Source organism: Culicoides brevitarsis, chromosome 1 (genome assembly GCF_036172545.1).
Source record: "Culicoides brevitarsis isolate CSIRO-B50_1 chromosome 1, AGI_CSIRO_Cbre_v1, whole genome shotgun sequence".
In the NCBI taxonomy this organism is placed as follows: Eukaryota; Metazoa; Arthropoda; class Insecta; order Diptera; family Ceratopogonidae; genus Culicoides; species Culicoides brevitarsis.
In genome coordinates, this window is record NC_087085.1 from 1,609,997 (window position 1) to 1,637,796 (window position 27,800).

Below are 27,800 nucleotides of genomic sequence, written 5' to 3' on the forward strand. Positions count from 1 at the left end.
ACTTGGCATCATGGCATGTGTGGATCGTAATTTTTTTCTCTCTTCTCTGCTTCTTTTATTATCGCAGCTATGACGCGACGACGTACAACGAGTAAACAAGGAACAAGTGAAGATTTCTAATAGTCAGGCATGACGATTGACCGCAACGCAAACGAAACAAACGGTAAACATGAACTTTATAAAGGAATTTAATCCATGAACTGATTGCATTTTTTTCACAACACAAGAATTTTTCGATCAAAAGTTGATTAAATTCTTGAGTTATAGAATTTTTTGACAGGTCTGATAATGAAAGATGTCAAAATTTTGATAAAATTTAATTTTTTAGAAATTTTAGAATTATTTTTTATATTTTATTTAAAAAAAAAAATTAAAAAAACTTGCCAAAATTAATTTTTAATGAAAATTTTGACATTTATGAATTTGACAGATGTCAAAATTTTTGTTAAAATATTAGTTTAAAAAAATTTTAATCCTTAAACTTTTAATTTAGTTTGAAATTCATAAAAAAATTTATAAAAATTCACAAAAAAATGTTTTTAATAAAAATTTTGACAGTTGAATATTTGACAGCTGTCAAAATTTTTCTTAAAAACAAAATTTTGGAACATTTAAAATGTCAAAATTAATTTAAATGAAAAGATGTTTATAAAAAAAATGAAAAATTTCTAAAAAATTCATTTTTTAGGAAAAAATTTGACATTTCAAAAATTGACAGCTGTCAAATTTTTTTTCTAACATGAATTTTTAAGCATTTTTTTACATTTTTAATAAAAATAAAATTTAGAAAATTTATTGAATTAAATTTAATTAATTTTTAATTAAAAAATTAATTAATTAAATAAATAAAAAATAAATTAAATAATTTTAAAATTTTTTTAATTATTTTATAAATTAATTTAAATTTAATTTTATTTATTAAATTATTTTCTTTAATAAAATAAGGAAGAATTTTTTTTTTTCAAAAAAGTTTAAAAGTTAAAATAATATTTTTCAATTTTAAACTCAATTCATTAATCTTTCTAATTTAAATAATTCTCGGAATATTAAAAAAAAGTTCATCAGTTAAGAATTTCCGGTCAAAAATGTTAATTTTTTTCAGACAAAATTCCTCCGCAGAATCAACAGGTGTTTTTCTCAAAAAAAGCTAAAAAGAGCACGAAAAAAACGAGAATCGTCGTGTAAATATCTTTAAGTACTCCGATTATGAGCTTACTCGTCATCATCTTGCTTCGACGTACACGAGACGAAAAGAAAGAAAGCAAGTCGAGAGGAGTGTCGCACATCTAATGAAACCTAATCTCTGTCTGTGGTACCATTTATTATAATAACAATAATAATAATCATCTCATTCCATTCTTTATTTATACATTTCAGCTGCTCTTCATCGCGATAAACCACGACGACGACGAACTTCATCAGATTCTTGATGACATTCTTCCTCGCACAGTTGCGTAGGCGATCGTGAGTTCCAGCTTTGCATGAATTTCAAGTGAATTAAATTTTTATTTATTTTTATTTTTTTTTTAGTGATGCTCCAAATGAAGTGAAGTTCATTAATCGCATTGTTGACGAAGTTTAGTTCATTTTCTTGTTGAAACGTTAAATAAAGTAATGAAATAATAGGCGACTGGAAGATGATCTCTGTTTGCCGAGTGTAAATGCAAAAGTAATGTAAGTACGGAATAAAGTAAAGAAAAAATGTCAACTTTTGTCGTGCAATGAATAAAATGCTTTAATGTATTGTGTGCGATTTTCGCAGTGACAGCAAATCTACACATTCGTTAATAGGCAAGATGCGTTGTCGGCGTCATCGTAGAAGATTTTAGGGGTGCATGGACTCATAAAGTGTGTAAGTTTTATTAAAAAGAAGATTTTCTGTTGATTTAAATGAAAAATTTATTTATTTTTTTTTGTTTAAAAAAATTTGATTAATAAAAAAAATTAAAATTTATTTAATAAATTAAATTTAAATAAAAAAAATTAAATTTATTTATTTAAAAAACATTTTTTTATTAATTTTTTAATAAATTAATTTTAGAAATAATTTTAAACAAAATTTTATTTTTTTTTATTAAAATTTATTCAAAAATTATTTTAAAAATTAAAAAATTATTAAAATTTTTTTTTAATGAGAAAAATATTTTATGAAAATTTTTTCATTATTAATTTTTTTATTTATTAAATTTTGAAATTTATTTAAATTAATAAAAAAAAAATAAATAAATACAAGACATGAAATTTTATTTTAAAAAACTGTCCTAAGCTTTTAATTTATTTTTATTTACACATTTCAAAAGCAAAATTTTACTTGGAGAAATTTTCTTCATACATTTTTTTACTTAAATTGTAGAAATTGCAATTTTTTGACAAAATATGCTTCTCAAAGCACTTCATAAATAGTTCTCGAGGCCTTTTCTGACAAGAAAACTAAAATAAAAAAAAATCTTTTTTTAAAAAAATAAAATCTTCTAAAGGAAATCAGCTTTTTGTTAATAACAATAAAAATCTAGAAAAGTGCCATAAGCATCTGGTTTCCATTCAGCAGTAAAGAAAAAAAAGCAACAAACAACAAGAAGAAAAAAATCAAAACGTCTAACATCATCTTCTTCTTTTATGAAATTTATTTACAAGAATCAACAATTTTTCCAGACTTTCGTACATTTTTCTACCTTGTTTCTTATCATTTCACTTTATAACCCGATAAAAAAAATTTCTTGTTGTTTTTATGTACTTTGAGAGCATAAATAATAGTAACGAAAATACAACGGAAAATCAAAAATAATAAAAGCAATAAATTGAGCATAAAATCAATAAAATAATGGAACACAAAAGAAAAGAAGGACCAATTTTTCATGCATTTTTCCTATTTTTTTGTGTGATATGTGTGTGTGTGTGTTGAGGATGTGTAAAAAATACAATTTAAGCAATAAATAAAAATATTTTCTTTTTAGGTTTATTTTTGTGTTGGTTACTGTTTGTTAGTTGCAGTTTGAGGTAAGAAAAATATTTATTTAAATTTTTTTTTTATAAAAATATTTCAATAATTCAAACCAAGCATTTTAAACAATTTTTTTAAGAAAATAATTTTTATTTTATTAATTTAAATTAATTTAATTTTTTAAATTATTTAAATTAATTAATAATTTAAATTAATAAAAAAATAATTATTTAAAATAAAATTTAATTTTCTTAATAATTTTAAAAAACAAAAAAATTTAAATAAGATATTTTTGGTAGCAAAAAAAAAAAAAATAATTTTAAAAATTTTTTATAAAAAAAATAATATTATTTTTAAATTAATTAAATTTTTTTTTTAATTTAATTTTAATAAATAAAAAATGAATATTTATTTGATCATTTTATATAAAATTTTAATTTCAATTTCAATAATTAAAAATTTAATTAATCATATAATATTAAAATAAATTTTAATTTTCTCAATGATTTTAAAAAAAAAAAATATTAAAAAAAATCAAAATTTTAAAAAAAAAAAAAATAAAAATTATTTTTTTTACTATTTTTTTAATTAATTAAAAATCTTATTTTAATTAATAAAAAAAATAATTAAAAAATATATAAAAAAATAAATTATTAAATATTTTATTATTTTTTTTTAAATTAATTAATTCAATGAAAAATTTTAATTAATTAAAAATTAAAAAAAATAATGAATTAAAAATTTTTTTTTAAAATAATTTTTCATTTTTTATATTTTCAGCAAGAAAAAAATTTTCACAAGAAAATTTTCCATTAAGGAAAAACTTTTCTTGCTTCAGAAGAAGACTTAAAAGACACAAGAGAGACGCAAAGAACACACTCCATTACCGAGAAATTTAATAACTAATTAATATCTTGTAATTATTGATTAACAACATGCAAACAACACATTTCAACAATCTGTTTTTTGGTTTGCTGTGCGTTCGTGCGTCGTTCGTCTTGGTCGTCGTCGTCGTCGTGATTTACTTGCTGGGCTGGGCAAGCAAGCCATAAGTACGTGACTGTGCTATTTTTGGGCACTACTAACATAATTTTCTGGTTTATTTATTAATGTAGGTTTTTTGTTTGTTTGTTTGTTTGTGCAAATAGTTGAATTGAATATTAATATTTAGGTCGTTGTCGTCAAATTTTAGATAATTAATTACCTCACAGAACTCCTTCACGTACGAAGTTGGCGATCAGATCGATCGATATTTTTAATTATTCAAATGTATTCCTTTCTTTTATACTTTTTTTTTGTAGTTGAAAGTTTAGTGCAGCAGCGGCACAATGGAGGCACGTTTGTGTGTAATAATCGTAATGAAACATTTCAAAAACAATAATAATAAAGCAGCCACGGAGCGAGCAACTCGACACAATCCGGAGAATTTGTATCAGTTTCTTTGTGATAAATGGCCTTTAGCACTAAACATTAAATTCATGTATGAGTGACGTATTTATTAGCATGGAACAATGTTTTGACGACAACAATGTTTCATGCAAATATAAATGTTCCGTCGTTCGGTGCGGAGGGAAGTCTTAGGAAAACTCTTGTGGTAAATAAATAACATCCACAAGAGATTGCTATGTGAGATTGTAATGTAAATTGTTATTTTAAACTAGAGAAATAGTTGTCGTTGTTCGTGCGTTCGTCTCTCCGACTCGACGTGTGCACATCCGAGGCAGGAAGCAACGGGTATTCAAGTCAAATCAGCAAATTGCTTTAATTAATGAACGAAATTCGAGTATTTGGGCTTTTTGAACAAGTGTCAGTTACTGTTGACACAATTTAAATGGGATTCGGGTCAAATTTTCGGTGAAATTGGAGCCAATTTGTGATACATCTTCAATTGCAATTAAATAAAATTGGTTTGAAATTAAAGAAATTTAGTCAAATTCGGTTAAATTTGGAGTTTTTCAGTCAAATTCAAGGCGAATTGAATTAAAAATTTTAAAGTTTGAGTCGAATTCAAACAAATTTGAATTTTTTATTCGAATTTATGGCGAATTGAACTTCAAATTTAAAAATTTGAGTCGAATTCAAACAAATTTGAAATTTTTTATTCGAATTCGAGGCGAATTGAATTTCAAATTTAAGAATTTGAGACGAATTAAAAAAAATGATTTTTTTTTTATTCGAGTTAAAGGCGAATTGAACTTCAAATTAAAAATTTGAGTCGAATTCAAACAAATTTGAAATATTTTATTCGAATTCGAGGCGAATTGAATTTCAAATTTAAGAATTTGAGTCGAATTAAAAAAAATTAAATTTTTTTATTCGAGTTAAAGGCAAATTGAACTTCAAATTAAAAAATTGAACACGAATGAACTCATTGAAAGAAACCCATTCAACGACAAATCTCTCAAGTTTATTTTAAAACAAACCAGAAACACACAAGAAATTTCCCGAAAAGAAGAAAATCAATTTCATTAAATTGAAAGTTAGTTTGTAGTTTATTCATTAAACAATTTTCTCTCTTTCTCTCTCTTGAAAAATCCTATTCGACCAACAGACAACTTTTAAAATAAATTTCAAGATATCTTTCAACTTTTCTCAAGTATTTTGCCCCAAAAAAAGATTTATAAGTTAAATTTCCTTTTGATTATCTCTCTCGTTGCATACAGCAGAGAAGCCACAATCAATTGGTTTTCCATACAAAAGAGGAACGGAGACAGGACCATATTACTGGTCATAAAGAGGAAATTTATTGGTTTAAATGTCAAGTTCGGTTCCTTCCCAATCCACTCAATTTCAGGCATTCAAATAAATTTCAAAAGTCAAAAAATGTTTTTTAAAGGCTTTTCTCGCACAAAATAATCTCGCACTCAAATAAATTAACATTTAATTGAAAAATAGAATAGAGACACATGTTCACATGGCAAAATGGCGGCAAACTATCCAAATATCAATTAAATTTATTATTATAATGTACGAAACACAAACGATTTATCGGAAAATCTGTTTCGTGTCAATTTTCATAATTTTAAAATGTGTCAAAAATGGGTCGATCTCCAAAAAAGCGTTTCGTGCTAATTATAGAGATTAAGCAAAAAATATCAAAAAATAGAAAATTTGTTTGATATTCTGTACTTTGCTTGGCAACACCGAAAAAAAACCCTAAATTGCATGTTAACCATTCATTCTCCGGTCGTTGCTTAATTCAAATGCGAGCTTGATTGTGTGTGCTTGCCATTTATTGTGTTCGGGGCGAAAAAGAACACTAACTGACAAAAAAAACATGAAAATTTTTCCACATAGAACCTTATCATCATCATTTATTCTGTACATAACACATGTACGGTACGTACGGTATACTGTACGGTATGCACAATTTTTCACACACAGAGAAAAAAATGTTCCTTATGGAGTTTGAGTAGTAGGGGGGGAAACGACAATCAAAAAAAAAAAAAAAGAAAAGGGGAAATCGATCGACTTTCTCACACTCCTTTGAGTATAGGTATAGAATACCGTATGTACCGTACAAATTTGTATGGTATATACATACGGTATTCATACCTAATCGCCTGCCTGTTGGAATACGATACTCTAATAAAATATAATGTTCATGTACAGTTCATGTTGGTTTTTCTCAGTTCCTTATGGTTTATAATCTGTAATGTGTTTTTGGCTTAATATAGCGGTATGGGCTGTACGGTATGTACGGTACATACAGATGCATTAAAATATTTTCATTTGAAACGACCATCAAATGAAAGGTGCTTGGAGGCAAAATGTGCGTTTTTCATGAAAGGAAGGAAAAAAGTAACAGGAGCTATTTCCCATTCCCTCACGTACGGGTTCACACATGTCTCGTACCGTACGTACCGTACGTGATGTATGGGTATGATATGCGATAATAATCATCAGAGATTTTTTTTTTGTTACAACAGTATTACATGACATGGACTCACACCATTACATTGAGGGGATTTTCATCTCAGCAAGATGAAGAAATACATTTTCTAATGTTTCTTATCCCGTTACGACGACGTCGGAGCAATTTTACAATGGCTTAGTGATGTTATCAGTTTTGTTGTTTGCGTAAGATTGTGCCCGGAAGCTTTCTTTAAAAAACTTTCTAGAAATTGATATTCTGACTTTACATTTTCTTTCATCACGGAGGACTTTTTTAAAGAAGGAGGAGGAAAAGAAATCCCGAGACGTTAATCACGAAAGCCACTAATTCCCCTTTTACCGTATTTTATTAATATCGTATCATCTCAGTTGGCAGAAGACCTTCATCTGATACGAGGCAAAAAAAAAACAGAGGGAAAAATATATTTAAATATTATCTGTTTGTTTTTCTTTTTCATGCTAAACATTTTCCCGCAGAGATTTTTTGAATGTTTTTTTTTTCGTTTCTTTTACATGTGTGTGGAGGAGAGAAAGTACAAAAAATAATTTTGTAACAGGAGATCATGATTGTCACAGAGGTCACATGTGTGTGCTTTCTCATATATGAAATTCACGAGATGAAAAAAAAAATCTCCTCACAATCAATTTAGAAAATTAAATTTTTTTCCTCGTCGTCGGAAATTCGTCGGAATTTTTCTCCAACTTTTTTTTGCATCGTACGGTCATAAAAGGCCACAAACGAGTTGAAGCCAAATAACAACAAAAAAAAAATAAATAAAGAGGGAACTAACACTTGTATAATAATTTGTGGCATGTCGTCGTCGTCGTTGTTCATCGTCGACGTCGTGTTTGTGTCTAGAATTAATGAAATCGCTTGCAATTTTCTGTTACCTTGATAAAAAGGGGAGATACTAGCTGAAAGATTGGATCATTTTTCGGAGATTTTTTCGCACAAATTTGCTTGTTTCTCTCTCATTCGAACAAATTTTCGCTTTTTTCTCTATTTTTTCCTCTTTTTGGAATAATGCAAGAAATCGTTTTCGTTTCCAAAAAATTGTAAAATAAAATATAAATAAACAATGGAGTAAAATTTATATTTTTTGAACAATAATAATACTTAGAGACATAATAACGCGCTAAATTATGAGGCCACTTCACGTTTCTCTCTCTCGCTCTTTATTTTATGGCACACAAGTAGTACGCAAGTGGCAAGTGAATCCCCATCATATCACACATTAAATTAGCTCCATAAAATTGGACTTTAGCCAATAATAATAATATTAATGGTATATGATTCCAAATGATTTTTTTTCTGTACTTTACTTTAATTTTACAATGTATCGCAGATTTTTTGCGATTTTTTGGATTGAGCTACTTAAGATTCAGTTTTTTAAATAAATTATGTTGAAAATGTATTTTACAGAAAATTTGTTGAAATAAAAAATGAAAATTTTAGATACGAAATTTTATTTTTTCATAAATTTTTATTTTTGGTAAAATATTTCTTCAATAAATTCAAATAAATTATTTTTTTTTAATTTAGATTTTCATATTTGAAAAAATTAAATAAAAAAGAAAAAAAATTATAAAATAAAAAAAAAATAAAAATAATAAATTTTTGCTCTGAAGTTTTCAAAGAGAATAAAATAATTAATTAAAATTTTTATTTAAATTAATTTAAATTTTTTTAATTAATTTTTTTTATTATTTTCCTGATTATTTTTCTTTATTTATATTATTATTTTTTTTTATTTTAAAATTCTGTTCAAAATTTTTTATTTTAATCATTTATTTCAATTTTTTTAAATTAAATAAAAAATTAATAAAATAAATAAATAAAATTTATTAATTTAAATAATTTTTGTTTTACTTTAAATAATTTTTAAAATTAAATTTCGAGAAATTTTTTGAATTTTAATTTTTTTTTTGTTTTACGAATTTAGAAGTTTTTAGTTAAAAAAAAATTCAAGAAAAATTTTAATATTTTTTCAAAAATTTTTTTTCAAAAAAATATTTTTTTTTTATTTTTTGAATGGAAATTAATTATTTTTAATTAATTAATTTAAATTATTTTTTTGATTTTAATTGATTTTTTATTATTAATTTATTTTAATTCAAAAATGAATAAAAATAAATGAATTTTTAAATTATTTTACAAAAAATATCTTTAATTCTCATCAAGTTGCTAATACTTGAAATTTTAAGAAACATTTTTTTTATTCCAATTTAAAAGGTGTTACGTAAAAAAAACGTAAAAAGAAATTGCAGCAAAATTCACTGTTTGTCTTTTTACGCTGAAATACAGGCCAAGCATACGCATCATCATGATATTCCTGCACATGGAATGGAAATTATTTTGTGCACAGTTTTTTTTTAATTTTTAACTCTCTACGACGACGACGAGGAAAAACTTTTGCAAGTCCAATTTTTGTTTCAGTATCTTCTTCTGTGCACGAAAAAATTGGTAGAAAATGAAAATTTTATTTATTCAACAACGAAAGAGAACAATAATAATAAAAATAATGGCAAAAAATGTACTCGCAAGAAAGGAAAGAACGAGAAAGAGAAAGATAGGGAAAAAACTTTTTGATGTTCGTTCGCTGTAGAGTTTCATTTTTTTTTTTGTTTTTTCGTAAGGTTTCAGACAAACGAGCGAGCGAACGAAAAGAAAACAAACAATTTTTAACTTTATGCAATGTCATACCATTCAAGCGACGCTTTTCCGATACTCTCGTTTCGTGCAAAAATGCATTTTGTTTGATATTTATTGTCAAAAAAAAATCCCTTTTTTCGGTCTTCGAATGTCGAGCACTTTAGTTAATGACTCGATGCGGTACATTTTCTCGAAAAATGACCAGCAATGCACCTGCACGGGCGATTGGCATGCGGAGATAGATCAATGACGAGGTAATTCGTTTAATTCATGCGATAATTATTATTATTGTTTGTGTAACTCCGATATGTTTCGAGGGAAAAATTTGTTCGGTAAATAACGAATCGCGAACATTGTTAGGCGCTTTGTGTAAATAAAACGGTCGAAAGTTATCCGAGTTACGTTTTCATGGAAAGAGACATGGAGAGAGGAGAGTAATAATGAAATATAATAAAATTAAAAGCTAAATTTTCATTTAATTTATTCAAAATTAAACAAATATATGAAATTTTGCGAGAGAGAAGAGTTCATGTGTGTGTACAGGGAGATTGTGTGACTATGTTGATAATGAAAACAATAATAAACAAGGAAATATCAGGCAAATAAATGTGATAAATGGAACAATATTGACTGCACACATTAAAAGGTGTCTATTTTGTAAGTGCAATCATGCCAAGGGGCGGGATATTTTTTTGCAAAATGCAATTTTATTGAAGAAAATTATTTGAAAAAAATCAATTTCTTATTAAAAATTATTTTAAAAAAAATTATTTTGTCGTAAAATTTTACCAAACGATTTTTTTATTTTTACAATTAAAAAAAAATAATAATAAATAAATCAATTAATTTTTTTAAATTATTAATTTTAATAAATTTTATTTACAAAATAAATAAATAATTATTTTTGATGAAAAAAATAAAAAAATATTTTTTTTTATTAATTTTTAAATAAATTTTAAATTAAAAAATAAACTTAATTTTAAAAAATAAATTAAATATTTTTTAATTTTTAAAAATACAAAAAAAAAAAACGAAAATGAAAAAATATAAGAAAATGTTTTGTTAAAGGTCGATTGATATTTTTTAATCAAAAAATTATTTTAGACCTCAAATTATTTTAAAATCATTATTTTTGGAATTTAAAATGTTAAATTTTTGATATTTTTGTAAAAAGAAAAATATTTTGACTTTAAATTTTTAATAATTAATTTATATGATTTTTTTTTCTCAAAAATCAAAATTTAAATTTTTAGTTCTTTAATTTTTATACGATTTTTTTATATAAAAAATCGAACGAAATTTTTAATTTTGAAAGAAAATAAAATTTTTGGCATTTTTGGATTTTATTAAAAAATTTAATTTAATTTCTCAATTTAATTAATTTATTTTAATAATTTAATTTAATTTAATTAATTATAATTTAATAAAGAATTCGTAATATTTTTTCTAAAAAAAATGATGAAAAATAATTAATAAAATAAATTAAGAAAAAAAAAATAAAAATTTTAATTAACAAAAATTATTTTTTTATTTAATAAAATAAATTTAAAAAAAAAATCATAAAAAAATTTTTCATAATTTGTTTTGTTTTATTAATTTAAATTAATTTTTATTATAAATTAAAATATATTTTTATAATTTATTTTTTTTTAAACTCGAATTGTCTAAAAATTTTACAAAAAAATTAAAATTAATAAAAAAAATTAAATTTTTAAAATTTATTATTCGACGCCCCCTTGCTCGAAAAAATACAACAGTTGAACGCAGTATACACTGCTGAGAGCGTGCAAATCACATTTTGATTTACAGTATTTGTGTCATACACACCCCATGCACATCGCTTTTCATATTTTATGCATTTTCCAGTTGCTATCATCGTCGAGCGGCGCGCTACCAACCAGCAGGATTACAATTTTTCGGATAAATTTACAAATTTAATAATAATTTTTTGCTGTACGGCACAAATTTTTCGGGGAATCGTGCGAATTATTTTTCCATCCAAATAAATCCATTTTTGTCGCTGAGCGATTTTTTGATGGGCGCGAAGAGCATACGGTCACTTTGGATTAATTGAATGAATCCTAAACTTTTTTTTTGTTGCATTCCGGCGAAAAAATAGTTGACTTTTGAATGGAATGTTTTGAAAACCACTTTTTTTTCGTGCTCGTATATTTTACATATTTCAATTAATGTACCATTAAAATTGATCAAACTTTTGAATATTTTATTGCAATATTTACATATTCATTCAACTTTGCATACGACGACGACGCAACGAACTGCTGGCTGGCAGTTATGTGAAATTTATTGTGCTGCACGCCAAACGAGGCAGGGACTACAATACGGCGAAGTGTGTATTTTATGGGCAACAACGACATTTATAATTCATGTGTGTCGTTTGTGTGTGTGCAAAAGTGTAAAACAAGTATCAATAGTACAAGTCAAGGGGTTTTAATATGCACTTTAAATGTATATTTATGTGGATTTTGTATGTATTACCATATTATCAAGGGAAGTCTCATGCTGTTTCGTCTCCATCTTCTTCTTCTTTCTCGAATTGACTTCGTCTTTTTTTTTTGCGAGAAAAGATTTCCGAGCTTTTTGGCAGGCAGTAAAAGTTTGTCGTATTGAATAATTAATACGGAAAAAGTCCTTTGTTCGTTGCGGTTACAATAATTTTCATTAACTAATCATTTCCAATTGTTACACACTCGCAACAAATTTATTATCGTTTGTCAAGAATTTCATTCAAAACGAAGAACTTTGCGATACAATCACACATTCACACTGAAACTCACAGTGAAGTGAAAGGCAAGGAAAAGTTTTTCAAATGAATTAATTCTAAAGAATTTTCTGTGTGTTTCGAAATTTTGCAAAAGTAAATGGCAGGATGAATTTTAAAAATGGGATTTTGTGAGAAAATTGCTTCTTTTGTTTAAATTTAAATTAATTTTTATTCAATATTAATATTTAAAAGTTTAAAAAATTATTTAATTAAAAAAAATAATTCTAAATTCTTAAATTATTTTTTTTCAATTTTAATTTAATTGTTTTACTTTAATTTATTTTTTTTATTTAATTATTTTTTTCTTATTTATTTTTTTTAAATTAATTTAATTAATTAATTTTTTAAAAAATTTAATTTTTTTTTAAATTTTTATTTTTAATTTTAATTTAATTATAAAAAAAGTAATTTAATTTAAAAATTTTAAAATATTTTTTTTAAATTATATTTTTATTATTTTTAAATTTTATTTTGAAAGTTAATTTTTTTGATTTTTTTTTAAATTGATAAATAATTTAATTTTCAAATTTTCTGAAATAATTAAATTTTCAATTGAAAAAAATATTTAAAATTTATAAAAAATTAAAGAAAAATAAATTTTAATATATTTATTTTTTTTCAACAATTTATCTTTAAATAAATGTTTTATTTTTATGATTTTTAATGGTTTAAATATAAATAAATTTAAAAAAAAAATATTTAATATTTTTTTTAAATCCAATATAATTTTTAATCTGTATTTATAGAAAAATTTAAAATTATTTTTATAAAAAAAATATAAAAAAAAAAAATATTTTAATTTATTTAAAAAAATATTTTTTTTATTAAAAAATAAATTGAATTAAAAAAAAATTAATAAATAATTAAAAATATTAAAATAAATTAATTTTAAATTATTTTTTTAAGCTATGAAAATTAAAATTGAAGAAAAATTTTTTAAATAAAAATTAAAAAAAAAATTAAAAACATTTTTCTCACAAAATTGCAGTTAATACATCAACTATCGTCTTCTCCGTTGACTTTTTATGTGAATAACTAAGTTTCGTGTATGTTATATTGTTCCTTTTCTCACTCTTCCCTTCAAGAATATCACAAAATTGCAAAACTCAAGATTTATTGTACACTTGTGGCTAAAAAAAAAATTACACAACGAAGTAATAAGGGAACGCTTCTAATAAACTTGTCTACCTTCGCCCATTAAAATATTGTCCGTTCACTCGCCAAACACGAATAAATAAGACATTCCTTGGTCATTGTGTACAAAATATTTAGACGCTAGTTTGCGGTTTTCTATAAAGTGAAAAATTTCATCCGCACCCTTGAACGAAACGACGACGACGACGATAGATAATCAAAGGACACAAAATAACAACGACGACGCAATATGGAACCCATTTCTTGATAGCCGTCAGTAAAGTAATAACAAAGCAGCAACAGACGAGTATCGTGTATCGAATTCCCGGCATGCACGTTTTTTCCTCTCTCTTTTACTCGTGTTGTCTGGTCTCCAACTGCTCGCAAACAAAATCGTAGTCACAAAGTTGGCAATATATCGTCAACTGTGTTAATGGATGTTATTTTGTTCGGGGCTTTTAACGCCACACGAACGAGATGGAGACGCCCGGTTTTTTAAAAAGATTTTTTGTGCAAATCTCTGCCTGATTATGGGAAAAGTAAAGTAAACGTGATAAGAAAAATTTTCTCTCAAAATTTCCATATTTAGCAGAAAAACACGAATTTGCATTCATTGCAGATTGTCGAGAAGCAAGAAGATGCACCACTTCATTATTACTTTCATCATTACGTATCCTGTCCTCGATACAAACGACTGAACGAGCAAAAGAATAAACATTTTTCCATCTCATGCATTTCAAATGATTTTTTAAAGTAATGCGTCGTTTCGAGGTGTGTGTGTGGAAAACATTCCGAGCTACTGTCATAAAATGCATTGAAAAATATTTTCTTTTTTTTGAAAAAGTTCATCTACTCGACGGCGGAAGACGAAAAGTCTAGACAAAGGACGATAGCAGTAAAAATAGCCTTTTGGATCTTAAATTTTTGATTTTTACACTTTTCGTTGAAAAAAAGGCGCAAAAACTGCGTGGGCAAGCTCAATATCCTGTTGTTTGGTGTCTATTTATTTATTTATGTCGCTCCTGTTTTTTTTTCCTTTGATGAGTGAATGTGGGACGAGCGAAGACAATGTCTTGTCATTTTTTCTTATCTTTCATATTGACCTTTGAACCATGAGAAAAACGCGTGGGAATTGATTTGAAATTGTGTCAAAGAAAATTTATTTTATTTTTTTTTTATGAAAAAGTGTTGAATTTCATGATAAATTTTGATAAAAATTTGAAAAATTTGAGATGAGGGAAAAAATTAAATTTAAAAAAATTTATTTTTTTTAATTAAATTTTTAAAAATATAAAAAAAAATAATTTTTTTTTATAATTTTTAATAATTTAATTTTTTTTATTTATTTCTCGAAAATTTTTTTTAAAATTAAATTCAATTTAATAAAAAATTTCAAGTATTTTTTTTTGTTGGTTGAAATTTAATTTATTTTTTAATAAAGAAAAAATAAATAAAATTGTATTAACAATAAATAAAAATAAGTAAAATAAATAATAAAATCGAAAATTAAGATAAATTAAAATTTATAAAATTTTGATAAAAAAAATATCCAAAAATTTTCCAAATCCTATTTTTGTTAAAATATTTTTTGAAATTTTTATAAAATTTTTTTATTTTTATTTTATTTATTTATTTTTTTTTTTTTGATAATAAAAAATTGAATAAAAGTCAAAATTTAATAAAAAAAATAAATAAAATTAAAACTTTTTTGATTAAAAAAAATTTAATACATTTGTTTTTGTAAAAATTTCTTTAAAAAAATTTTTTTGACGAATATCAAAATATATTGGAGTATTTTGAAATTTTTAAAAATTAAAATTTTTTTTTTAATAATTTTTATTTTTTTTTTTTAACTTAAAAAGTCGTTTAATGTTAAAAAATTAAATTTTTAATGAAAAATTCTGAATTTTTTTATTTTTTTTTTTTTTGTATGAAATTCAACCCATTTTCAACCCATCAGGAAAACATTTAAAGAGACAATTCATTCAATAGTGAAAAAAAATCAGATTTTCTCCGAAATCACATTTTTTTTCGTTGTTGATAAATAAAGTGCGTGTGTGTTTGTTCGTTTTTCTCACAAATTCCCGGAAACATTGATGTGCTAAAGGAAAAGTTTGTTGTTTCCTATTGTTTTATTTATATATCAACTTAAGGATTTTTCGTCTCTCTATCGTGTGTTGCTTTGTGTGTTCATGTTCCGTCAAGACCGACACAAAACTTTCTCATATGACGAAGAAGTAAACGGAAAAAGTTTCAAGTAATCTTGTGTGTGTGTGTTTCTGTCGCGTCGTCATCAGTCTACGAGACAAATAAATTTAAAAAGAGAGATTTTTATCGTGTTATCGAACAATTATTGTATGGGAAGCAAGCAAAAAAAAACGGGAGGAAAAGTCGGGAAAAATAATACGCAAACAATTCAACTGTTATTTGGATTGCCTTGGACAATATTTATGCTCTTAGGCGTCGCTTGTCGTTTCGTCGTGCTGTGAACAGTACAAGGACGCCATTTGAATCAATTCTTTGGATAATTTAATAACTTTTGTACATAAATCATATCGATGACATAAAGTGCATTTTTCTCTTCTTTTGTCTTATTTATTATCGCATTTCGAAGCTGAAATTGGTTTTATGCAAAAATTTACGTCTTTGAATGAAGAAAAACGAGTTAAAAAATTTCAGAATGTAAACTGGGATAAAAATTAAAAATGTGAACTGGGCTTAGAGTTGAAAACGAAGAAAAATTAATTCAGAAAAAATTTCAAAATGTCAACTGGGTCAACAAAATTAAAATTTGAGAAAAATTAAAATTTTCATTGGGCTTAAATTAAAATGTGCATTGGGATTAATTTTATTTGATATGAATTTTTATTGAAAGTTTATTTTAGATTGTTAACTGGGTCAAAAGTTAAAAACTCACACTGAAGAAATTTTTAAATGTTCATTGGGGTTAAGAGCAGAATGTAAACTGGGACTAAATTATAAAATGAGAAATTTTTTAAAATGTGCATTGGGTCGATAACTTAAAAATTTGACATGAGACAAAAACTTTAATGCTTATTGGGATAAAAAGTGAATTATTATGCATTGGGTCAAAATTTTAAAATCTGTATGAAAAAATTCTGAAATGTGCATTGGGACAATGTTAATTAAATACTTATTGGGCTCAAAATTCAAATACGATCAAATCAGTTTTGTGACGATGACTTTCAACAATATTTATTCTTGCTCTTTTGCCTCGAATTCATAAAATTGCATTTTTCGACTTAATGACTTTTGGAGTTTATTTAAAAAAGCATCAATTCCAAATCGATGCGAACACATGTTTCGGACATCGTTTGGCGTCTCCATTTGCCAAAAAATGCAAAAATAAATGCTCTCATCTCGCGTCGTCGTCGTCGTTGTTGTTGCTCTGACCATCATTTCATTATTTTAAATCTATGGTTCGTAACCGTGAGTGAGTGTGTGTGCGACATAAAACTATTGGTTCTATCATATCAATGATAAAAGCTATTTAAATAAAGTGCCTAATATACAATAGAATGTACAACGCACGGATGGCTGTGTATGAGGCTTGCATGCATTAGCACTGACATAAATCGATCGATTGAACTACATTATTTTATGGGTGTTCTGATTTTTTCTCTCCGTTTTGCCGTATTTTCAGTCTATGTGGACGATGAACGTGTAACAATATGGAAGGTGATAAATTTATAACTTTTTTTTGCCGGAGCTTTTGGATTGGATTGGATTCGACAGGCATCAGTGACGAGGATGAAACACACAGAGAGGAGAGAGAGAAAATGGAAATTTTGAAGAATTTTATTGTTGGGAGATTTTTCATTTTATGAAAGTTGCTTTTATTCAAAGTTGGCTTGACATTTTCGGGGAAAAATTTTAAAAATCAATTTTTGTATAATTTTTTTCATTTTTAACGTTTTTTAGCTAAAAATGTCAATCATACAAAAATTTAAAAAAAAAATAAAAAAAAAAGTCAAAATAAGCCAAAAAAAATTTTTTTTAACAATTTAAAAGAAAAAAAAATTAATAAAAAATTTTAAATAAATTTTGTAAAAAAAAATTAATTCAATTTTTATTAAAATTTATATTTTTTTAAAAATTAAATTAAATTATTTTTACAAAGTTTATTTAAAATTTTTTATCAATTTTATTTTAAATAAAATTAATTTTTTTTTTAATTTTTAAACAAAAATAAACATTTAATTAAAATTAAATAAAATAAAATAATTTTTTTTAAATTCTAAGAAATTTAAATTTTTTACAAAAATTAAATTCAAATTTTTTTTTGTTAATTTTCTTTTATTTAATTTTTTTTTATTTTTCTTTTTTTAATTAATTATTTAAAAATTTAAAATAAAATTTTTCGAAAAAAATTGTTAAAATTTTAAATGTAAAAAAAATTTAAAAATTTTTTCCAACAATAAAAGGAAATTTTTTCTGTTTACAAAAAGCTCCCGTTTGGGACACAAAAATCAATACGAAAAAAAAATTACTTTTTAACGAGCTTTTATCATCTCATCATCATCATCATCCGATAGCTAACCGACCCGAATCTCAAATAAAAAATCCGTAAAATTCATATAAGGACAATTTTCTTCACATTTTTCTCTATCTCTCTGTGTACTTCTGTCGTCGTCGTTCCTCTTCATCTCTCCAATGTAAACAAACCAATGTTCCGACTTTCATTCGTTCTACTTTCGAATCCCACGGAGAATAGTTTTTGTATCGTTTTTCCTCCTATCCCTCGTACGATTGTGAATTATTATTGCCATCGTGCTGTTATATTTATTTTTGTGCTCGAAATTTGAACAAGGAAAGGAACTTTGCGTGTCTCGCACTCAAGACTCGATGACGCGTACAAGTGTTTTTTTTTTGTGAGCCGAAGTGTTTGCCATCATTAAAAAAGGATTGAAATTGCATTAATTGACCCATTAAGAAAATTGAAGGAGAAGAGGAGATAAGGACAGTCCGTATACAACTTCATTCCGACTTATCAATATTTTTTTATTTTTTTTTTCACTTCGAACACGTTACTAATTGAGATTGAGCGAGAAAAAACAGTAAGCACGTGCGTGTTATTATTTTTTTAAAAAAAGTTTTTTTTCGTGCCTTTTTGAGTAACACCTGCTAATAATTGGCGATGAACTCGCGCCATGCCTTTCCATTCATAATTTTTGAATTTTATGTCTCGCACTGATCCTTTGAGTTCATTTTTTTTTGGTACACGAACAAAAAGTTGTCTTGTCTAAATTAATTGAAATGCATAAACAACGATTTTTATTGCTTGGACAGGCGTTTTGTGTCGCACAAGTGTCATTTATGGGTTTAAAGTTGGATTTTTGTACTTGAAATTTTTTTAGATGAAAACTGAAAGTGATTCAAAAGCTCGATTTTTCATATTTAAAAAAAATATTAAATTTTTTTAAATTAATATTAAATTATTATGAAATTAATTTTAAAAAAATAATTAAAAAATAAAAAAATAAATAATAAAAATAATAAAAAATAAAAATTAATTAAAAATATATTTTTCAAAGTAATAAATTAATTCAAAAATTTAATATTAAAAAAAAATAAATAAAATTATTAATGAATAATTTTTAATTTATTTATATAATTTATATTATAAATTATTTTAAAATAAAAATGAAGAAAAATAATCAAAAAATACTTTTTTCTTTTTTCAATACAAAAATAAAATAAAATAAATTTAATTAAAATGAATTAAAATATTTAATTATTAATTAAAAATAATACTTTTTAATTATTTTTTTTATTTATTTAAATAAATTAATTTATTTTCTTAAATTAAAAAATTAATTTAATTATTTTCTTAAATTAAAAATTAATAATTTATATTAAATTGATAATTTTTAAAAATAATTTTTCATTAAGACATTTCAAAAAATTAAAATTTAAAAAAATTATTGATGTCAGCTTTTCTGTCAAATTTTTTAAAAATTTAAAAATAAAAAATTTTAAATAAGAAAAAAAAATTTAATTACAATTAAAAAATTATTTTAATTAATTTATCAAAATTTGATTAAAATTTTATTTTTTCAGTAAAAAAAATTAGATGAAATTGATAAAAAAATAAATTTTTGTCAAAAAAATTCGAGCTTTTGAAATCACAAAAAATAAAAAAAAATCGTAAACTCGACTTACCTGAATTCCATGCCCTCCAGGTCCTTGTTGACTAATATTCAGCTGCTGCGTTTGCTTCATATTCAGCGTCATGTTGCCTTGCGGCACATTATTCGCGCCCTGCTGTTGTTGTTGCCCCGCATTCGGTCTCGGCGACGCTCCCGTGTTATTCCCTTGCTGCCTATTTGGCATAAAATTACCCGCAGGACTTCCATTCATGCCGCTTCCGGGCGATCCGTATGGCGAATACTGTTGATTGTTGCCTGCAGCGCCATTCGACACGGGATTTTTCGTGAAACCGCCTCCGCCGAGCTTCTGATTCGTCATTTGCGACAATCGTTTGAGATCAAAATCGTTGGCATTGTAGCCCATCATCTCCTGCTTTATCATATCGGCACCCGGGAATGGCTGAACGTTGTTTTTGTGGAATGCATTGGCGGCATTTGCATTGGGATTCGGCGCCGTATTGAGATATTCGTTGAACGACGGCTGATTGTATGGCGAATTGTCGTTGAAGCGATTTCCCGCATTCGGGACTTGTTGTTGCTGCTGCGGCGTTTGTTGATTTTGTTGCATGTTCGGATTCGCAGTTTGACGCCCGTAACCGCCTTGTCCCATGTTGTTCATGGCGTTTTTCACTTGATGCTGTTCCGCCATGTGTTTGAGAGTTTGGGCAGCGGGCGATAATTCATTGAGAGACCCATTGGGATTGTACGGAGCACGTTGCTGCTGTTGCTTGTTCATCGCGTTGCTTTGATCGTTGAAGGGCGCATGCATGGAATACTGAGTAAGAGGACTGCCGCTATTTTTCAGCGACAAATTGTCGAGTTGTTGTTGTTGTCGCATGTGCCCGTCTTCGAGTTTCACCTCGATTTTGGGTTTTTCCTCGAAATTAAGCAAAAGTTCGGGATGAAAGTCCGACAAGTCGCTGATGAGCTCCTTGAACGTGTCATTTTCCTCGACCGTGTCGTCGCCAATGAGATCTGACAAGCCGGGGAAATGGCCGCCGTTTGCTGCAACGTCTTTCTCCAGCGCCGCTGCGCACTGCTCCAAGTCGGCAAAATCATTGTCCGGCTCCTGCTTGAAGTCGACAATGTTTCCGAGATCGTGCATGTGTGCCGCCGGAGACGGTGTCGCATTTGGCTGCTGATGATGATTTTGCTGATTGTTTGCCGTGTTTTGATTATTCGTGTTGCCGTTCGATTGGTTTTGTTGCTGCTGCTGCTGCTGCGTTTGTTGATTCGTACCGGATTGCTGCTGCTGCGGATTCGTGCTACTTCCATCACTTTTCACTGAAGCGTTCGTAAGCGCTTTTACCGTCACGTTCGTACTGATTTGCTGAGGCTGGGAATTCGCCGCAGACGTTGTGAACTCCAGCTGTTGCACAATTTCCACGGAAAATTTCGTGAGATTCTCCGAGCCGTTGTGCTGCAACTTGAGCGGAGGCTCAAACGAATCTCCGTCGCGATCGTCTGCAGGTCTTTTCAGGAATTTTTGTTGCTGTAACGAGACAAAATGTAAAAATTTTATTAAAAAATCGAAATTTCAAAGAAATTTACTATGATAAAAATTATTTAGAAAGACATCTGTGCATTTAACAAATTCACCGCTTTTTTAATAATAAAAAAAGAAATTAAAAAATTTTAATTTTAAGAAATTAAAAAATTTTGATTTTAATTTTTTTTTTAATTTTAAGATCAAAAAAATAATCTTAACATCAAAAAATGTATAAAATTTTATTTTTTTAGTTTTCATTTTAAAATATTTTTTTATATTAAAATTAAAGTAAAAAAATATTTATATTAAAATTTATATTTCTTTAAAAAAAATATTTTAATTAATTATTTTTAATTTTTATAAAAAAATAATTTAAAAATAAAATAAAATTAAAATTTTTATTCATTATTTTAAAATTTAAAAAAAATTGTAAAAAAATATTAGAAAAATTAATGTTGAAAAATAATTTTAAAAATATTAATTTTACAAATTATTTTTTTATTTTTTTTTTAACTTTTTTTTAACTGAATTATTTTTAAATTTTAATTTAATTTTTAAATAATTATGTACATTAAATTTTTTAATTAATTTAGAAATTAAAGAAAATTCTTATATCAATGAAAAAAGTTAAAAAAAATTAAGAAATATATTAAAATATTTCAGTATTAACAAATAATACTAAAGAATGTAAAAAAAAGTTAATTTAGTTTACATTATTTTCTATTATTTTTTAAGGTTCATATTTGAATTTTCATATATAAATAAATTTTTTTTACGAAAATGTAAATTATTTAAATAAAATTTATTTTTAACGAGAAATTCAAATTTTATTAATTCTAAATTTTTATTTTTTTCTAAATAAAATAATTAATAATATTTCGATAAATTCTTCAAAAAAAAATTTTTTTTCGAATAAAATAAAATCTTAAATAATTTTTAAGAAAAATTTTATTAATTTTTCGAAAAAAATAAAATTCTTGAATAATTCGATATTTGACTTAAATTCTCATTAAAACATAAAAAAATTAAATAAAAAAAATTATTTTAAATCAAATTCAAAGCAATATCGAAGTCTATAAAATTTTAAATGAAAACGAACTAAAAACGTAGAAAATATAAATAAATACGGAATTAACAAGAAGAACAAGTTAATTTACCCAAACATTCATTAATAATCGTTTTTAGTAGATATTTTTACGGGCACACACTCGACTCTTCTTAACCAGAGCACTCTCGTTCTTTCTTGTACATCAATTGTCTCGTTCTGCCGTACTGCGAATCGACGCACGACGACGACGACGACGGCCGTACCGCACTTCTGGAAATAATTTTCGTCGTACGTCGCGTGTTTTTTACACAAGTTTTGAATTTGCTTCGAAATCTATCGAGAAACTGATGCAGTTCTACGCAGTACGTCTCTAATGGATTCCAAATGTTCAATTATTTTATTATTTGTTGCGAGAGCGCACTCAATTCTTTTGCTGCTTGGCTCTTGACGACTTGCCGATGAGATGATCATTAAAACAATATTTTTCGTACGTCGTACGGTGTTTGGATAAAAATAATATATTATTTCACTTTATTTTCCAGCGAGCCGGGCGTAAGTAGCAAATACCTTGATTTCTAGCCTGTCTCGATGTTATTGTGTATCATCATTTTATTTTTGGTTCATGCATGAAATTATGTGTGTGGAGCGCTGTACTATTAAAAATCTTTCGTATTTCTTTCTTTCTTTCGCTCGCTCACTTACTTGCTGTCTTTATATTATTATTATTACATTATATTTTGTGTATTTATATTTTTTTTCTTCTTCAATGCATGTGTGTTGCTTTGTGATGGTTATGGGGAATGAAGACAGCGAGAGAGATATTTTTTCACATTCCACAAGCCAAACAACGACTTCAAATGCTTTTTTTTATTTTTTATTTTAAATGTTAAGTTACATCAATTATTATACCGTATCATGTTCAGTTCGGTTTCAGTTCACTTTTTGAGTTTGTATCTCTTGAAAAAATTTTTTTTAATATTTACTACAAAATTCCACGCATTTCATTACATTCAAATAAAAATGGCAAAATATCGGCGATAAACGATTTCGGCAAACGAAGATGTTAAAAAAAAAGTTTATTGAATTGTTTCAGCAGCCTTTAAGTGGCAAAGAAGAACAATGAACGCGTAAGAAGTAACTAACTGTTTACCAACTTCTTTCCACACCTTACGTGTTTTTTTTTGTGTGTGTCGTTGTTCGCAGTTAATTATATTGTAAGGTAAGGTAAGTTAGCCACAACTAACAGCTAAGCTTTAAAAAAATGAGATGTCAGTTAATTATGTGCAAGAGACGTCAGAATAGTTGTGTTTGAGAATAACAAAAAAGGGTAAGAAACTCGCGATGAACGGCAATTAGAATGCAATAGAATTGTTTACAAAAAAAAAAATGTTGAGTTTTTAATGATTTGAGTTTTTTTATTGGAATGAAGAGTTTGATGGAATTCTTTAGATTTATTGATAAAAAAAAATATTTTTAATTAAAATTAATAGATTTTGCTCGAAAGCGACATCTATTGTTAATTTTTAAAATTATTTTTTGTTAATTTTTTGCATTTAAAATATTATTTAAAGAACTTTGATAAAAATTCAAAAAAATTTAGAAGTAATAATTTTTTATAAAATTAATTTTTTAAAAAATACAATTTTTTTTAAATTTATTTAAATTTTTTAGAACTCTAAATTCAATATTTCTAAAGTGACATCTATTGTTGAATTTAAAAAAAATTGTATTTTAAAAAAAAAGTGATATTTTGTGTTATTTTTGCCAAAATTATATTTTTAAAAAAATATTTAAATTAAAAAAAATAATTTTAAAGATTTAACAATAGAAAATAACAATTTTTCAAACAAATTAGGTTTCAAAATAAAATTTAAAAAAAAAATTGTTAAAAGATTGAAGCTACATCTATTGTCGAAAAATGTTTTTATGTTATTATGCTCAATTATTATGATTTTTTTTATATTTTACATTTTTGTAATATTTAAAATTAAAGATTTAATTCAATTTAAATAAATTAATTAATTAATAAATAATTTAAAGAAATTTAAATTATGAAAGCGCCATCTATTGTTAAATAATATTTTTAAGTTATTTTTCTTAATTATTATATTTTTTTACTTCACAAAAAATTTAACATTGAAATTAAGAAAAAAAAAAAAAATAATAAAATTTAATTGAATGAAATTAAATGAATTTATTTTATGAAGTCAAACAACGCCATCTATTGACAAAAACACTTGTGAGTTATAATTTTTTTTGATTATGATATTTTTTATTTTTAATTTATTTTTTATTTTAGAATTTAAAATTATTAAAACTTTCAAAATAAATTGAATTTAAATATTTAATTAAAGAAATTAATTTTATGAAAGCGCCATCTATTGTCAAAATTTATTTTTAAGTTTTTTTTCTTTATTATTATATTTTTTAACTTCACAAAAAATAATTTTATGACATTTTAAAATTAAAAATGTAATTTAATTCAATTAATATATTTAAATTTATTAAAAAATTTAGAAATTGCAAAAAAATAGCGCCATCTAACGTCAAAAAATCCAAAAATTCCCTCAAACTAATTTTCCATGAACCTCTTTTAAAAAACATTTTACAAAGATCACTTCCAGAAATTAATGCATACAAAAATTCCATGTGTAAAAATTTTATCAAGAACAATAACTCTTTAAATTTTCCAAGAATTTCTTTCATCATCATCTTTTTCAATAAAAAGAACCGATCAACTTTTTATTTTATTTATAAATTCTATATTGACTCGATATTGACAATAAACAGCACACACCGCTAATTAAATCAATAAATCACGATAAAAAATTATTATTATTCATAAATAAATAATATTCTATCTTTTTAACCGCTCATTTTCTCGCAAACTGAATTTACTTTACAGGCGAAAATTTTTAACGTTTGAATGTTTGCCGTTTCGTTGTTTTTGTTGATAAAACTCCGAAAGTTAAACAACAACAAAGTAATTTGAATGTAACAAAACGCGGCATTGATGCGTGTGAGTAAACTACTCAATTTTATTACACAAAACACAAAAAACACTTTACTGCTCGATTACTTATTTATTATTATTATTACACACATAACAAAAAAAAGCGCGGTGCATCACACAGGTAATTTAGTTAATTTTTATTATTTAAGTTTTTTTATCGTTTCACTTTTTTTTTGTCTTTTTATTTTTTTAAATTTTTTTTTTATTTTTTTATTCACAAAAAAAAATTATTATTTTATGACAGTGTGATTTTTTAAATTTTTTTGAATTTTTTTTCAGAGACGCTCCAATGTGTGACTTGACACGCGAACTTGTTAAACAGTACTATGGAGCGCTAGTTGTTGCAAACACAAATTTGTAGCAGTTGAGGTAAAAGTTTTCCGTTTCACCAGCTGCTTGCAAATATTGTTTCTCTGTTTTCGTTTTGATACTCAACAAATTTCGTCGGTACGTGCTACAGAGGTACGTGCGGGTACGGGAGCGTATGGAATTTTCTTTGTGATTATTATTGTTAATAAAAACAGCCGTAATGTAGCGGTACAAATTGTTTCTCCTTCATCAGTAGCCACAGCAGTGGGAGCGGGGAAACACCGATTCTCTCTCACACACGCGCTTTGCGTCATTCCAAATATGTAATTTAAGCATAGAACGTGCGACGATTTCCCCTTCGCTCGCTCTCCCGAACACTGTTGAATGCCGAGAACGTCGCCGAGAGATGATAAGAACAATTGAAAAACTCCCTCGTACACGGCAAAGAAGAATTACCGTACACTTTTTGGATTTTCACACGACTTTGCACTGCTGATTAAGTGTATTATGTCGCCGCCACACTCACTCTATTCTCCGTCGTCGTCGCCGCCGCCACATAATAAATGGGGAGAACGTACGCCAAAGGCCCGCACACACACGGAAAATTATAAGCGTTTTTGAGAATTATATCGGCTTAACCTTATAAAATATTTCGTTTTATTCGAAATTTTTCATTGTTTCTGTTATGTTGTCTTAACAGGCAAACAACAAACTCGGGGCTGCACCGAGTTGCAAGAGAAAAACTTCTCCCCGTGTGTCGTCGTCGTGTCATCATCATCTTTTTATTGCACGTTTGGAATAGGCTTCAAGAAGTGAATCGAAGTGATGCATTTCCAGCGATGCGATGCGATTTATTTATAGGCGCGCACTCACACATTAGCTCATCTGAATTAACTCGACTCGTTGTATGAATTTGATTCGATTGCAATTCATTTGTTTTCATGCAATTTTCCCTTCTCGGCGTTCTCGTTCAATAAACTCTCATAATTTTAAATTCATCGTAGTTCAATTGTGGCTAAAATACAGAGTGTTTTTGATCATTTTTATTTAATTTCTTATTGAAAGTAAAATTTAAAAAATTTTTTCTTTAAAAAATAAATTTAAAAAGAAAAATTTTTAATTAAAAAAATTAAACTTGAAGAAAATTATTTTTTATAAATTTTTAAAATTTAAATTTAATTAATTTAAATAAATTTCCAAAAAATTAAGCTTCAGAGAAAATCAATTTTTTTAAATTTAAATTATATAAATTTATTCATTAAAAAATTAATTAAAATTATTTTTAAAAAAAAATTATGAAAAATTAAAAAAAAAAATTATGAAAAATTTAAAAAAATAAATTTATGAAAAATTTAAAAAAATAAATTTATGAAATTTATTTGAATAAATAAAAACATTTTAGTTAATTTTAAATGGAACTCATTAAAAGTTTGAATTTGTACCTATTTAATTTTTTTTTTACAAATTAAAAAAAAATATAAATTGTAAGTTTTTTTTGATCATAAGCAAAAATATTAAAATAAATAAAAAATTTAAAATAAAAAATAAAAATTTTTAAAAAAATAAATTAAAATCATGAAAATTTTAAAAATTAAAAATAAAAAAAATAATTTAAATTGAAATTAAATTTTAAAATAAATTAATTTTTATTAAACTAAAATAAGAAAATAAATTTAAAAAAATATTTTTTTTATTAATTTCATAGATTAATTCAATAAATGTTGAAAAAAATCTAAAATGAAAAAATATTTTTTTTTAAATTATATTTTTAACAAAAATCTTCTTTATTTAAATTAAATTTTTTTCTGTTTTTTTTTTAATTTTTATTTAAATTAAATTAAATAAACTTTCTTCATTTAAAAAATAAAATATCAAATAGTTTTGAAAACACTCTGTTAATATATGGAACGCCGTCGTCATGTCGTGTTGTGCGCCTACTCATATTTTTTTGTAGTTTTTGAATAAAATGTGATAATTCTGCTTGCCTGGTATAATTTTAACAAAGTGTGGGCATTTAAAGTCACATTCTATTTATTTTTTGGTGCGATGCGATTTGTTAGGCAGCACTTTGAAAATCTTTCGGTTAAAGACTTTTTTCCGTTTTTGCCATAGAAAGAAGTTAAAAAAAATCTTAAAAGGATAAAAAAGGACTTTTAAACGTTCCAAAGCAAGCGACATGCCCTTTAGCCATTTGCTCATCGTCATTTTCTCTCTGTTTATGTCCATCAACTGCAACATTGTCAATGTCTTGCAACTCAAACACATGCTTTGCTTATTATTATTTTTTATGCAAAAAAAATCTCTCAAGAAATTTTGTTTGACTTTCGTTTTAAGTTTCAAGCAACCACTTCATCTTCTTCATTT

At 25.4% G+C, this 27,800-nt stretch overlaps 1 protein-coding gene across 1 annotated transcript in view; it reads right to left on the reverse strand.

Moving 5' to 3' along the window:
• The window catches only part of LOC134828217 (neurogenic protein mastermind), a 97,782-nt gene that overhangs the window by 15,064 nt on the left and 54,918 nt on the right, over positions 1–27,800 (reverse strand). The window contains exon 3 of the mRNA XM_063841245.1: positions 19,591–21,069. Within this exon, the coding sequence (XP_063697315.1) occupies positions 19,591–21,069 (1,479 nt within the window). The remainder of the gene's footprint in view (positions 1–19,590; positions 21,070–27,800) is intronic.